Source organism: Microtus pennsylvanicus, chromosome 7 (genome assembly GCF_037038515.1).
Source record: "Microtus pennsylvanicus isolate mMicPen1 chromosome 7, mMicPen1.hap1, whole genome shotgun sequence".
In the NCBI taxonomy this organism is placed as follows: Eukaryota; Metazoa; Chordata; class Mammalia; order Rodentia; family Cricetidae; genus Microtus; species Microtus pennsylvanicus.
The window spans coordinates 100,566,538-100,580,523 of NC_134585.1; the positions used below are offsets into that span (position 1 = coordinate 100,566,538).

The window sequence follows — 13,986 nt, forward strand, 5'->3', positions numbered from 1 at the left end:
TCTTTGAGTTGTTTTATATCTGTCATCATCTCCCACCCTGATAAAACTGCCCCGTTTTTGAAGAACACTTCTTTGTGAAAGGGCGCTGTGAGATGGAGGGGCACTTTTTTTCCCTTTCAGATTGTCGAGCTATTGGTGACTTGACCTTGTTCTCTTAGGCTCTGTCAATCTGGCCACGTCTTGAGCACACCTGCCTATTGTCTGCTTGAGGGCAGAGGTGCCGCTGCTTCCGCAGACACAGGGCTTCTTATTGGTTTTACCATGGCGCCCAGAGATAATTATATTTGTTCAACGCCCAGTAAACACAGGTCACACCTGTTGGCAACTCGGGTCTCTGTTTCTCTCAGCTCCATGCCCAGGCAGCTCCATTCTGATCACTATGATGAGGAAACTTTGCTTTTCATAGATTGACATTGGGACTTGGAAGATGGCTCAATCCGTAAAATGTTTGCCCAGCAAGCATAGAGGTCAGATTTTAGATTCCCAGAACCTACCCAGAAAAGTGGCTCGGCGGTGTGCGGTCTGTAATCCTAGCACTGGTGGAGAGCGGGGAGAGGGTTGAGATAGGCAGCTCACTCTATTTATGCTGCCCTCCGAGAAGCCATTCCCAGCCCTTGTCGCTCATCTCGTGTAGTGTTAGGTGATACTGTTTACACGTCTGTGTCTTCTGTGTACTCTGCTTGTGGGCAGAAACGGTGTCTTATTTGCCTTTGCGTGAATAAAGCTACCCCCTAGCAGAGTAGACACACCATAGACACAGTTGTGTTTAGGAAATGAAATAGCAGACAGGTTGATGAGTCAAAGAGCCTCAAAGGCAGAGCGCAGAGTATCTCAGGGCATCTCCAGTGAGCTAGTTTCAGTGAAAGCTGATCAAAACCTTTTGCTTTTTTGCTTTTGAGATTATAATTTTTTTTTGTTTTTTGTTTTTCGAGACAGGGTTTCTCTGTGGTTTTGGAGCCTGTCCTGGAACTAGCTCTTGTAGACCAGGCTGGTCTCGAACTCACAGAGATTATAATTTTATTACAACATTACTTTCTTCCCTTTTCTCCCTCCAAACCCTTCTGTGTACCCCTCCTCACTCTCCTGCAAATTCATGGCCTCTTTTGTCCCTAATTGTTTATTTTTTTATTTTATTTATTTTTTTAATATTTATTTATTTATTTTGTATACAATATTCTGTCTGTATGCCTGAAGGCCAGAAGAGGGCGCCAGACCTCTTTACAGATGGTTGTGAGCCACCATGTGGTTGCTGGGAATTGAACTCAGGACCTTTGGAAGAGCAAGCAATGCTCTTAACCACTGAGCCATCTCTCCAGCCCTTGTCCCTAATTGTTATTGCATGTATCCGTGTATCTGCATATACATATATCTCTCAATATAAACTGCTCGGTCCATATAATGCTACCTGTATATATGTTTTCAGGGCTGATGGTTTCGATTCATGCTCTTCCCCTGGGCAGACCATGTCTCCCATTCCACGACTTCATCAGTTGCCTGTAGTTCTTTGTGTGGAGTTGAAACCTCGTGGGCTTCCCTTGTCCAGTTTGATGCGTTCATTGGTGTAGCGCTTGTTCGGCTCCCATTAAGGCAGTCGTGTTGGTGAGACTTTATGGGTATAGCTTCCGATATTGCTAGGAGACACTATCTTCCAGCAAACTCTCTAGACTGTGATGTTTAATTAAGAACCCATCCTGATTTTGTAGTACCCTTCTAGGGAACAGACAAGCTCCACTTTTTTAGTATTTTTTAGTCTAACATTCTTCCACCTGAGCTATTTCGACTTATACTACTCTTTGAAATGATGTATCCCCCCCCCCCCATCAGCTCATCTATATTGCGAGATTTTATGACTTAAAAAAATCAATTTGCAGTGTTGATCTAAGATCGGGCTCATATGTGATGCCAACTTAGTTTATTATATGACTTGGGTATGTCAAGGCTGACCGTGTTCTTCATTACATAAGGAAACTGTTACACTAACCAGTGGATGTTGACTCTGGACTTTTTCCCCTTAGCCACTCTGTGAGACTCGGTGAAGTTTGCTAGGGCCTTGCGAAGTTTGCAAGGCCGTGCTTGGGAGTGGCTCTGTAGAACAAACTGGAATGGAATCTGGATGCTGCTTAGTCTGTGATCTTCCCTTGTTCAGAGATTGTGGGCAGGGCGGTGTACTCCTGGCCCAGGACCGGGGTCAAGCGGGCCCCAGGGTGAAGGTGTGTGGGCATGTCCTCAACCATCTGGCTCAATTATGGAGGTGCGCCTCCCGTGGGGAGCTGGCTATGAGAACTATTTGAAGTATGCTTCTGGAGCCATCCTGTTGTATTTTTTTTCTCCACTCAAAGGCCACAAGTTTAAGGAAGTCAGATTCCTTCCTGGCTACTCCAGCTGCTGCTGGGAAGGGACCCAGGGTTTCCACATGTGCTAATAAATCACGCATTGCCAGTTACACATCTTGTTGACCAAGTCTATAAAACGGTTTAGGTTTCCCTCCCCTAGACAATCCCTCATATATTTTTCCTTCCTTTTAAATTATTGTCTGATTTCTTTTCTTTCCTTCCTCTTCCTTCCCTGATTTCTTTCTTGGTATTTTTTTGTGTTTGGATTTTGCTTTTCTGAGACTGGGTCTCACTGTAGCTCAGGTAGCCTGGAACTCATAGCAGGCCCCATGCTTCAGCTCTCTGGGTGCTGGGATTGCAGTTGCGTTCTTTCACTAATTTCCAAACTATTTGAGATGTGGTCTCTATAACTAGTATGGTCTGCTGTTCCTGCCAGCATAGGACTGTTCCCAAACCTAATAGGTCAGGTTTGGTCTTCTTCCTCGGGCAGCTCCGTGGCTCATCTCTACTTTGTAAGGTGGTGGCACTTACATTTCTCTTCTTGCCATCTCTGATCATCTTTTTTTTAACCTTTTAAATCTTTTTTTCCCCTTTGCCCACGTTGGGATCCTGCTATTATATGACCTCATGATTTCTGGTTGAACACGCTTTCTGTGCTTTGAGTACACTGGCTTTGAAGTTTCACTAACAACGTGTTACTTCTGTTCCCAGGCCTCATTCCTTGAGCATTAAAAATGACATTAGCAAGCACACTGGAGTTTTGTATTCTGTGGCTGAGTCTGCAGGGGTTGTTCACTGGCCAGGATTATTGGGACAAGCTCTCTCTCTTTCTCCCATCCCTCTCCCTTGCCCATGGCCTGTCTCCCTCGCTCTCCTAGTCAGCCCACAGTGGACACACCCCAGGTCTTCCACCACACTCCCATTCAAAAGCAGAGCTTACACAATAATCTGCACTTTGATGCTTCTCTAGAGCCAAAGGGCATGGAAACGTAATTTTAACCCAAGAACTCAGATACCGAGGATGCTTCCAGCTCATAAAAGGTCCAGCTTCATGGCACTCTTTGCATTTTGTAGTGAAGCTGTGCTATTGGTGTGAATTTACTGTTTCAGAGGTTAAGATATGCAAAAGCATCTTTAAGATGACTTTCTAGAAAGACATTGCACTCTATCTGCCCCCCTCCTGTCTGGGGATCCTATTGGGTGGTACGCAGCAAGTTCAGTGCGGCTCTTCTGGAATCGAAGACGGGGACGGCAGCAGTGCTCTCTTCCTGGGTGAGTGCAGGGATTAGATGAGCTGCACGCTGGACAGTTCTGCAGAGTGGAGATGTAGCTCATTGTTGGAATATGGGCGGCGGGGCTGCGTTCCCGGCACCCGGCCGCCCTCACGGCTAGCTTTACCCGAAATAATTACACGGAAACTGTATTCTTTTAAGCACCGCTTGGCCCATTTCTATCTAGCCTCTTCTAGGCTAGCTCTCCCACCTGGACTAGCCCATTTCTAATAATCTGCTGTAGCCCACGAGCTGGCTTACCAGGAATGATCTTAACCTGCATCTTCCTGGAGTAAGAGAATCATGGCGACTCCTGACTCAGCTTCTTCCTCCCAGCCTTCTGTTCTGTTTACTCCTCCCACCTATGTTTTAACCTATGAGGACCAAGCAGTTTATTGCTTAACCAATGAAATCAACAGATTGATATATGACACTCCCACATCAGCTCATATTTGATCTTATCATTCCCAAACCAAAGCACTAAGGATGCCTCTTAATATTCTTTTTTTTAATTATATTCATTTATTTTAATGGTTTTCCTCTTATTTATTTATTTATTTTTTTAATTTATTTATTTATTAAGGATTTCTGCCTCCTCCCCGCAACCGCCTCCCATTTCCCTCCCCCTCCCCCGATCAAGTCCCCCTCCCTCAACTGCTCGAAGAGCAATCAGGGTTCCCTGACCTGTGAGAAGCCCAAGGACCGCCCACCTCTATCTGCCTCTTAATATTCTATGTGTTGCACCAGGTTACAGTTCTTAGCACATGCGTTCTGGGAAAGTCTCGACATCAACCCGAAGGCCTTTTGGTTTTTACTGATGACCTGTGGCAATGGTAAAATGTTCTGATATTTGGACTGGAAAGGGTATTTGTGAATAGTACACCAGAGATACACATATATTTCTTATATATATATGTAAGTGTAGAAGCATGCTTTCAAGTTAAATTCCATTTTAAGAACAGCAACTTAGCTGTTCGAGAGAAATTGTAATCTTTTGTGGCCTGGAGAATCCTAGAGTATGGTCAGTTACAGCATCTAGACACATCCATTCTAGAAAATGACGTTTGTCTGCCTGGGGCTCTTGGAGTGCAGATCATCTGCGGTGTTTCTAACTGGTATCCGGTGCTAGCTTTACATCAGCCTAGATGCTGAGCCAATGGCCCTTGTCTCACCCTCCCTTAGATATTTCTTTACAAAATGTTGTAGGGCTGGAAAGTATCGGAAGTTTCTGTCTGATCTAGATTCTTTAAAGTTTAATTAGGAAAACAGGTTTGTGTCATTTAAAATATTCTGTCACTAACACCTTAGGAGCATGGACGATGGTTCTGGGACATTACCAAAGCAATCTTACGTTGTATTAGGTCAGCTAAAAGCCGTAACCTTCTTACTATTTTTCTTTCAAACTTAAATCTAAGACCTAAATCCTATTGTATATTCTACAAACCTTTCCCAGGCTGCTCAATAGAGCTGAACATCACCTAATGCTTACCATTTAAGGTCGGAAGGTTCACAAGCCCGATTCTGTTGATACTGTAGTGAATTTATCTTGCTGATGTATTATAGTGGCTTTAGCTCACTGCTCTATCCAGTGACTGATTATAAAAGGTTACTGTTTAACCAAACAGATGTCTGTAATCAAAATGAACAGATACTGTAATACAATATATTCATCTGCCCTCTTTAGGGGTCAAGGATACAGAAATAGTGAAGACAGATAGCCACTGCCTTCTGCTGTTGATAAGAAATTGCTTTTGTCTGTTGATAATTGAAGTCTATGCTTATTCTTGAATTTTTACAGTGTATTAAGCTTACTCAGGGGCACATTGAATCTTTCACTTAGACTGTTTCATTTAAACAAGAAACTGTTTAATTTCTTAGTGGAAAGTTATACATTTGATTCTTTATTGCAATTGTTACAAAGAGATAGCTACATATGTGCTTATATGTCTGCAAGATCTTGGGGGCTTATGAAGAGAGTATGTTTATTATGATTAGGTTACTACAATGGACACATTTTCAAGATGCCATGTGAAGTTTCTTTTATATCTTTTATGATTGGAAAGATTTAAGGAATAGGAATTAGCCATGTTTTGATTTTCATGGCGGTGGTAATGGGTCACACAAACGAAGCAGTTCCTCTGATTTCCTTGACGTTCAAATGCATTTGATACATGTTTATTTTGTACTGCTGAAGAGTTCAAGCTCTGTTTGGCTCAGACGCCTATCATGGATGCCCTCACATAAACCAGAGGAAGAGTTCTTTACCCGGAAACCGTTGCTTCCCTGATGAAGGTGGAGACTTGGGGCCAGGGGTGGAGTGGTTTGTGTGCAGGTGTGAATATTTGTAATGCATTACACGGAAGTCTCCCAGTCACCTGAAAAGCCTTAGGTATAACCCATCCCTGTTCCAGTCCTGATGGGTTAATAGTACAAGGAAGGGAAGAGAAAGGGAGGAGGTACTGGAACCAGGCAAGGTGACCCATCTTCTTGGTCTTTAGGCCTTTTCTAACGATTACTTTGAGTATGGAAACCAAAGGCTAATGCTAACCAATCACTCAGCCTGCAGGTACAGTTCACTTGGTTTCATAGGAGTTAAAAGCTTATCGAAAGATAGCCAACGTTTCAAAGAAGGATTTCACGGAAAAATCTAGTTGGAAGGTCTGACCTGGTAAATCAGCTTGCCGGGTGATTAGCCAGAGGTAGAAGCGGCTGTCTTATTGCCAGCCTTTGTTTGGGTTTGGCGCCCCCCTGCAGGAGACATCGTCTCAGCGGTTTCGCGTGTACTCAGGCAGTGGTTCGCAGTGGCTCTCTATGGGTCGTGACCCCTGAGTGTTCAAGCGATCCTTTCACAGACATCGCTTAAGACCATTGGAAAACAAAATATTTATATTATGAGTTGCAAAATTACAGTAAGGAAATAGTAACGAAAATAATTTTGTGGTTGGAGGTCCCCACAACATGAGGAACGGTCACCACGAGGTGGAGTCTCAGTACTAGGAAGGTTGAGAACCACCGCTCGGAGGAATAATGTGTCTCATTCTGCCTTCCTGACAGTCTTTAAATTAGCACCGGAAGTAGACTCAGCTCCACTCAACAACAACAAAAGCAACCAGGAAAAAAAGGGAATGTGTTTATTGTGAATTATTATTATTATAATTATTATTACCATGATCATGAAAGGTTTTCTCTTACCTCAGCCTATATTTTTTACTTTTGCTGGAATAAGCACTATTTTCATCTTATTTCATAGTAGACTGACTAGGAGACATAACTTTTTCAGAAAATCTAAATATTTCATTGTTTGGGTAGAACGCAGGGACTTCACAAATAGTGTTTTGTAAATCAAGTGCAACTTGAAACTTCTGTCAGCTTGTCTTCGTTCAAGTCCCGTTGATCTAGTACTGATAGTGTGATAAGTGGTTTTATTTGTAAAGATTGCATAAGTTGCATAAAAATTATAAACTATTTTCTTTTCTTTTTCCACAAATTCTGCCAGCGAGTTGAAAATGGGGACTTCAACTGGATTGTTCCAGGGAAATTTTTAGCGTTTAGTGGACCACATCCTAAAAGCAAAATTGAAAATGGTAGGTTGTGTTCTCCTTTACCAACTAAACATTTATTTTAGTTCAATTTCATTACTTCCTCTATTTCTGAATCTGTTCTTTTCCTTTGCTAATATCTTTTAAGGAATATTTGTTTTATGAGTTTCAAAATTAAATGGTGTATTAAATGCTAAACTTATAGTATGTTGCGCTACAACCTCTTTTTTATTTTTATTTTTTAAAAGCAGATTTATTTTTTTGTGTGTATGTGTGCATGCATACGTGCGTGTGTGTGCCTGTATGAGTGTGTGTTTGTGTGTGTGTGTGTGTGTGTGTGTGTGTGTGTGTGAGAGAGAGAGAGAGAGAGAGAGAGAGAAAGAGAGAGAGATAACTGTCCCATTTAGGGGTGAGTGCTCAGCTTATTCTCAGCCTCTAACTGAATTTATGAATCTCTGCACTGACAGCTGCTCACAGCTTCTCTGTCCGTGGTTGAGAGCAGCGCTAGTTTATGGCTTGAACAAATGTTTAGAAGGCAGTTTAGCAGGGTGTTCAGTTAGCAAAATGACAGCAGTAGATAACTCCCCTCCTCCCCTTTTCCAGGGCCTATGACCTCCCCAGTTGAAGGCTTTTGACCAGATTTATAGTTCTAGGCATGGATCCCCTCCCGTGGAATAGACCTGAAATTCAAAGAGAAAGCTGTTGGCTGCCTGACAGGTTGGTCCTGTAGCCTGTAGGGTCTACAGCTGGGTAATGAATCCATTGAGCCACCTTAATTCATACTGTTTTGGTAATGGGGAAAGAGCAGGCCTCCTCTTTTTTTTTCTTTTTTTTAAAAATAAGTTTGAATCAATGAATTATAACTATAGAATGAAACACATATTTTGGATTTTAGATTTCAAAACATTTCTTTTAATAGACAATGCTACACACACACACACACACACACACACACACACACACACACACACCCCCCACACACACTCTCGAGGGTTGGAGGGTAGCTTGAGACAGAGAATCCTGGAAATATGAAGTCTTTGTAGGGAGACTGAAGCCTGGCTTGCTGTCCCTTACTGGTTGCGGGACCTGCAGTGAGCTTCCTAACTTCTCCGCGCATCGGTTCCCTTGTGTAGCCCAGTGAGGGGAGTTGATTTTCACCTCAGAGGACTGGAGATACCAGATGAAGGGTCTTAAGGCGTCAGGTCCGTTAGCTACTACACAATTAGATTTTTATCACTGATGAGCTAACCAGCATAACATCATACACAGACTAGTCATTTAAGCCAGCTTTTCTTCACTTTCCCACCCTTAGAGCGAGTGCTGGGAAGAGATGAACTGAGGTCTCTTTTAGCTCTGAAATTGTGTGTGGTTAGCCTGCTCTTTTGCGCCTCTGGGTCCTGAGCCTCTCTGATGCGATGTCGCCATCTAGTGGCAAGATGGAGTAAGGGTTGGATGAGCCACCCATCCGCCCTGGGTAGACCACATTGCTGGGTAGACCACATTCCCAGGGAACCACATTGCTAAAACACTAGTTCCTTATGGCAAGTCTCCTAACGCGATGATAACACCGCCACACACTTGTTGCGAAGTCATAGGATGTTTGGATTATTTCTTGACTTTAGTTAATTCAAAGACATTTTAAGACTTTCTTTAGTTTGTTTTTAAAAAAACTCCATCCTAGTCTCTTCCTTGGAAGTAAGTTGAGCCTTACCTGAAAGAAGCACTGGCCCAGGTGCTGGATCTGAGTGAGAGGGTTTAAACGCTGCCTAGCTACGTGAGCACGGACAGTAAGCCATTCAGGTCTTAGTTATTCTATAACGGTGGGGTTTACCGAGATAATCCATATGGGGCACTTTGTATGGTGCCTGGGGCACAGCAAGTGATTAGGTATTGTTACTGTCCAATACCATGTGTTTACAAGTGTGCTCTGGTGCTTCCTCAAAAGATACCCATGATTTCCCTTATAGTCTAGGTGTATTAGCTCAACCTTCCATCTACTCCTCATGGACATTCGTGTATAGGCAGAAATTCTCACACCTTGGTGGTAGAGAAACCAGATAGGTATCAAACCTGGCAGGGGCCATCAGGAGGTTCAAGGGATGCCAGGAACCCACGCAGAGGTTCCCAGCAGCTGCTACAGCTAAGCAGGGCTTCCCATGGACTTGGAGTTCCTACAGAAGCTTTTATTTCCTCATGACAACCCTTTGTCCCGAGCCTGTTGTTGGGAAATTATCTTACCAAGGAAACCAATAGGGAAACAGATTTGATTTCCATAAGTAGAAAAGCAATGCTTTCTCTCTGTGTGTATAAATTATTGTGTCCACACAGGAGACGAGGAAGCTTCTTGTAGCCTGGTCCCTCGAATGTTCTCAGGCTGGGATTAGTAAACCCTGCCTTCCAGTTCTGCCTCCATCTTTTGTTGACCATGGCCAAGTTCACCAGCTAGTGCTCCTCCTTGCAGGCCATAGAACCAGTTCTGATAAGTGAACTAAAACGACGTCTGTTGGCCTATGTGGGGCAACTCACAAATGCCAAGAGAAGGCCAGAGAACTAGAAAATGGACAGTGGTCAGAAGAAATAGTGTATCTTCAGGGTTCCTGTAGGAGAATGGGAGCCATGCCTGGGACTCCAGCCAGAAGGAATTTTTATTCACGCACTTAAGATCTTTTAAAATTAGCCAACATGGTATTAGATATCATTATGGCATTTTTGAAAGAAGTGTGTTTGAGTAGAGGTGCTTCCCTACCATCCTACCTACTGGCCCTATACCCCAACTTTCTACCATCTCACCTGCTGTCCTGTATCCCAGCCCTCCATCACCTCACCTGCTGTCCATACCCCAGCCCTCCATCACCTCACCTGCTGTCCTGTACCCCAGCCCTCCATCACCTCACCTGCTGTCCTGTACCCCAGCCCTCCATCACCTCACCTGCTGTCCTACACCCCAGCCCTCCATCACCTCACCTGCTGTTCTACACCCCAGCCCTCCATCACCTCACCTGCTGTCCTGTACCCCAGCCCTCCATCACCTCACCTGCTGTCCTGTACCCCAGCCCTCCATCACCTCACCTGCTGTCCTCTACACCCCAGCCCTCCATCACCTCACCTGCTGTCCTGTACCCCAGTCCTCCATCACCTCACCTGCTGTCCTCTATACCCCAGCCCTCCATCACCTCACCTGCTGTCCTCTATACCCCAGCCCTCCATCACCTCACCTGCTGTCCTACACCCCAGCCCTCCATCACCTCACCTGCTGTCCTGTACCCCAACCCTCCATCACCTCACCTGCTGTCCTCTATACCCCAGCCCTCCATCACCTCACCTGCTGTCCTGTACCCCAGCCCTCCATCACCTCACCTGCTGTCCTACACTCCAGCCCTCCATCACCTCACCTGCTGTCCTGTACCCCAGCCCTCCATCACCTCACCTGCTGTCCTACACCCCAGCCCTCCATCACCTCACCTGCTGTCCTGTACCCCAGCCCTCCATCACCTCACCTGCTGTCCTCTATACCCCAGCCCTCCATCACCTCACCTGCTGTCTTGTACCCCAGCCCTCCATCACCTCACCTGCTGTCCTACACCCCAGCCCTCCATCACCTCACCTGCTGTCCTCTACACCCCAGCCCTCCATCACCTCACCTGCTGTCCTACACCCCAGCCCTCCATCACCTCACCTGCTGTCCTACACCCCAGCCCTCCATCACCTCACCTGCTGTCCTCTATACCCCAGCCCTCCATCACCTCACCTGCTGTCCTGTACCCCAGCCCTCCATCACCTCACCTGCTGTCCTCTATACCCCAGCCCTCCATCACCTCACCTGCTGTCCTGTACCCCAGCCCTCCATCACCTCACCTGCTGTCCTACACCCCAGCCCTCCATCACCTCACCTGCTGTCCTGTACCCCAGCCCTCCATCACCTCACCTGCTGTCCTCTATACCCCAGCCCTCCATCACCTCACCTGCTGTCTTGTACCCCAGCCCTCCATCACCTCACCTGCTGTCCTACACCCCAGCCCTCCATCACCTCACCTGCTGTCCTACACTCCAGCCCTCCATCACCTCACCTGCTGTCCTGTACCCCAGCCCTCCATCACCTCACCTGCTGTCCTACACCCCAGCCCTCCATCACCTCACCTGCTGTCCTACACTCCAGCCCTCCATCACCTCACCTGCTGTCCTGTACCCCAGCCCTCCATCACCTCACCTGCTGTCCTGTACCCCAGCCCTCCATCACCTCACCTGCTGTCCTACACCCCAGCCCTCCATCACCTCACCTGCTGTCCTGTACCCCAGCCCTCCATCACCTCACCTGCTGTCCTGTACCCCAGCCCTCCATCACCTCACCTGCTGTCCTACACTCCAGCCCTCCATCACCTCACCTGCTGTCCTCTATACCCCAGCCCTCCATCACCTCACCTGCTGTCCGGTACCCCAACCCTCCATCACCTCACCTGCTGTCCTACACTCCAGCCCTCCATCACCTCACCTGCTGTCCTGTACCCCAGCCCTCCATCACCTCACCTGCTGTCCATACCCCAGCCCTCCATCACCTCACCTGCTGTCCTCTATACCCCAGCCCTCCATCACCTCACCTGCTGTCCTGTACCCCAGCCCTCCATCACCTCACCTGCTGTCCTACACTCCAGCCCTCCATCACCTCACCTGCTGTCCTGTACCCCAGCCCTCCATCACCTCACCTGCTGTCCTACACTCCAGCCCTCCATCACCTCACCTGCTGTCCTCTATACCCCAGCCCTCCATCACCTCACCTGCTGTCCTGTACCCCAACCCTCCATCACCTCACCTGCTGTCCTACACTCCAGCCCTCCATCACCTCACCTGCTGTCCTGTACCCCAGCCCTCCATCACCTCACCTGCTGTCCTACACTCCAGCCCTCCATCACCTCACCTGCTGTCCTCTATACCCCGGCCCTCCATCACCTCACCTGCTGTCCTACACCCCAGCCCTCCATCACCTCACCTGCTGTCCTACACCCCAGCCCTCCATCACCTCACCTGCTGTCCTGTACCCCAGCCCTCCATCACCTCACCTGCTGTCCTACACCCCAGCCCTCCATCACCTCACCTGCTGTCCTGTACCCCAGCCCTCCATCACCTCACCTGCTGTCCTCTATACCCCAGCCCTCCATCACCTCACCTGCTGTCCTACACCCCAGCCCTCCATCACCTCACCTGCTGTCCTGTACCCCAGCCCTCCATCACCTCACCTGCTGTCCTACACCCCAGCCCTCCATCACCTCACCTGCTGTCCTGTACCCCAGCCCTCCATCACCTCACCTGCTGTCCTGTACCCCAGCCCTCCATCACCTCACCTGCTGTCCTACACCCCAGCCCTCCATCACCTCACCTGCTGTCCTCTACACCCCAGCCCTCCATCACCTCACCTGCTGTCCTGTACCCCAGCCCTCCATCACCTCACCTGCTGTCCTACACCCCAGCCCTCCATCACCTCACCTGCTGTCCTACACCCCAGCCCTCCATCACCTCACCTGCTGTCCTACACCCCAGCCCTCCATCACCTCACCTGCTGTCCTACACTCCAGCCCTCCATCACCTCACCTGCTGTCCTGTACCCCAGCCCTCCATCACCTCACCTGCTGTCCTGTACCCCAGCCCTCCATCACCTCACCTGCTGTCCTACACCCCAGCCCTCCATCACCTCACCTGCTGTCCTGTACCCCAGCCCTCCATCACCTCACCTGCTGTCCTCTATACCCCAGCCCTCCATCACCTCACCTGCTGTCCTGTACCCCAGCCCTCCATCACCTCACCTGCTGTCCATACCCCAGCCCTCCATCACCTCACCTGCTGTCCTCTATACCCCAGCCCTCCATCACCTCACCTGCTGTCCTCTATACCCCAGCCCTCCATCACCTCACCTGCTGTCCTACACTCCAGCCCTCCATCACCTCACCTGCTGTCCCACACCCCAGCCCTCCATCACCTCACCTGCTGTCCTACACTCCAGCCCTCCATCACCTCACCTGCTGTCCTACACCCCAGCCCTCCATCACCTCACCTGCTGTCCTACACCCCAGCCCTCCATCACCTCACCTGCTGTCCTACACCCCAGCCCTCCATCACCTCACCTGCTGTCCTACACTCCAGCCCTCCATCACCTCACCTGCTGTCCTGTACCCCAGCCCTACATCACCTCACCTGCTGTCCTGTACCCCAGCCCTCCATCACCTCACCTGCTGTCCTGTACCCCAGCCCTCCATCACCTCACCTGCTGTCCATACCCCAGCCCTCCATCACCTCACCTGCTGTCCTCTATACCCCAGCCCTCCATCACCTCACCTGCTGTCCTACACCCCAGCCCTCCATCACCTCACCTGCTGTCCTGTACCCCAGCCCTCCATCACCTCACCTGCTGTCCTACACTCCAGCCCTCCATCACCTCACCTGCTGTCCTGTACCCCAGCCCTCCATCACCTCACCTGCTGTCTTACACTCCAGCCCTCCATCACCTCACCTGCTGTCCTCTATACCCCAGCCCTCCATCACCTCACCTGCTGTCCTGTACCCCAGCCCTCCATCACCTCACCTGCTGTCCTACACTCCAGCCCTCCATCACCTCACCTGCTGTCCTGTACCCCAACCCTCCATCACCTCACCTGCTGTCCTACACTCCAGCCCTCCATCACCTCACCTGCTGTCCTGTACCCCAGCCCTCCATCACCTCACCTGCTGTCCTACACTCCAGCCCTCCATCACCTCACCTGCTGTCCTCTATACCCCAGCCCTCCATCACCTCACCTGCTGTCCTACACCCCAGCCCTCCATCACCTCACCTGCTGTCCTACACTCCAGCCCTCC

General features: G+C 48.6%; 1 protein-coding gene across 4 annotated transcripts in view; it reads left to right on the forward strand.

The window, feature by feature from the left end:
- Positions 1-13,986, forward strand: part of Cdc14a (cell division cycle 14A) — a 153,594-nt gene that overhangs the window by 81,211 nt on the left and 58,397 nt on the right. For all 4 annotated transcript variants that reach the window (XM_075981533.1, XM_075981531.1, XM_075981532.1 and 1 more), the window contains one exon: positions 7,101-7,188. In XM_075981533.1, coding sequence (XP_075837648.1) covers positions 7,101-7,188 — 88 coding nt within the window. The remainder of the gene's footprint in view (positions 1-7,100; positions 7,189-13,986) is intronic.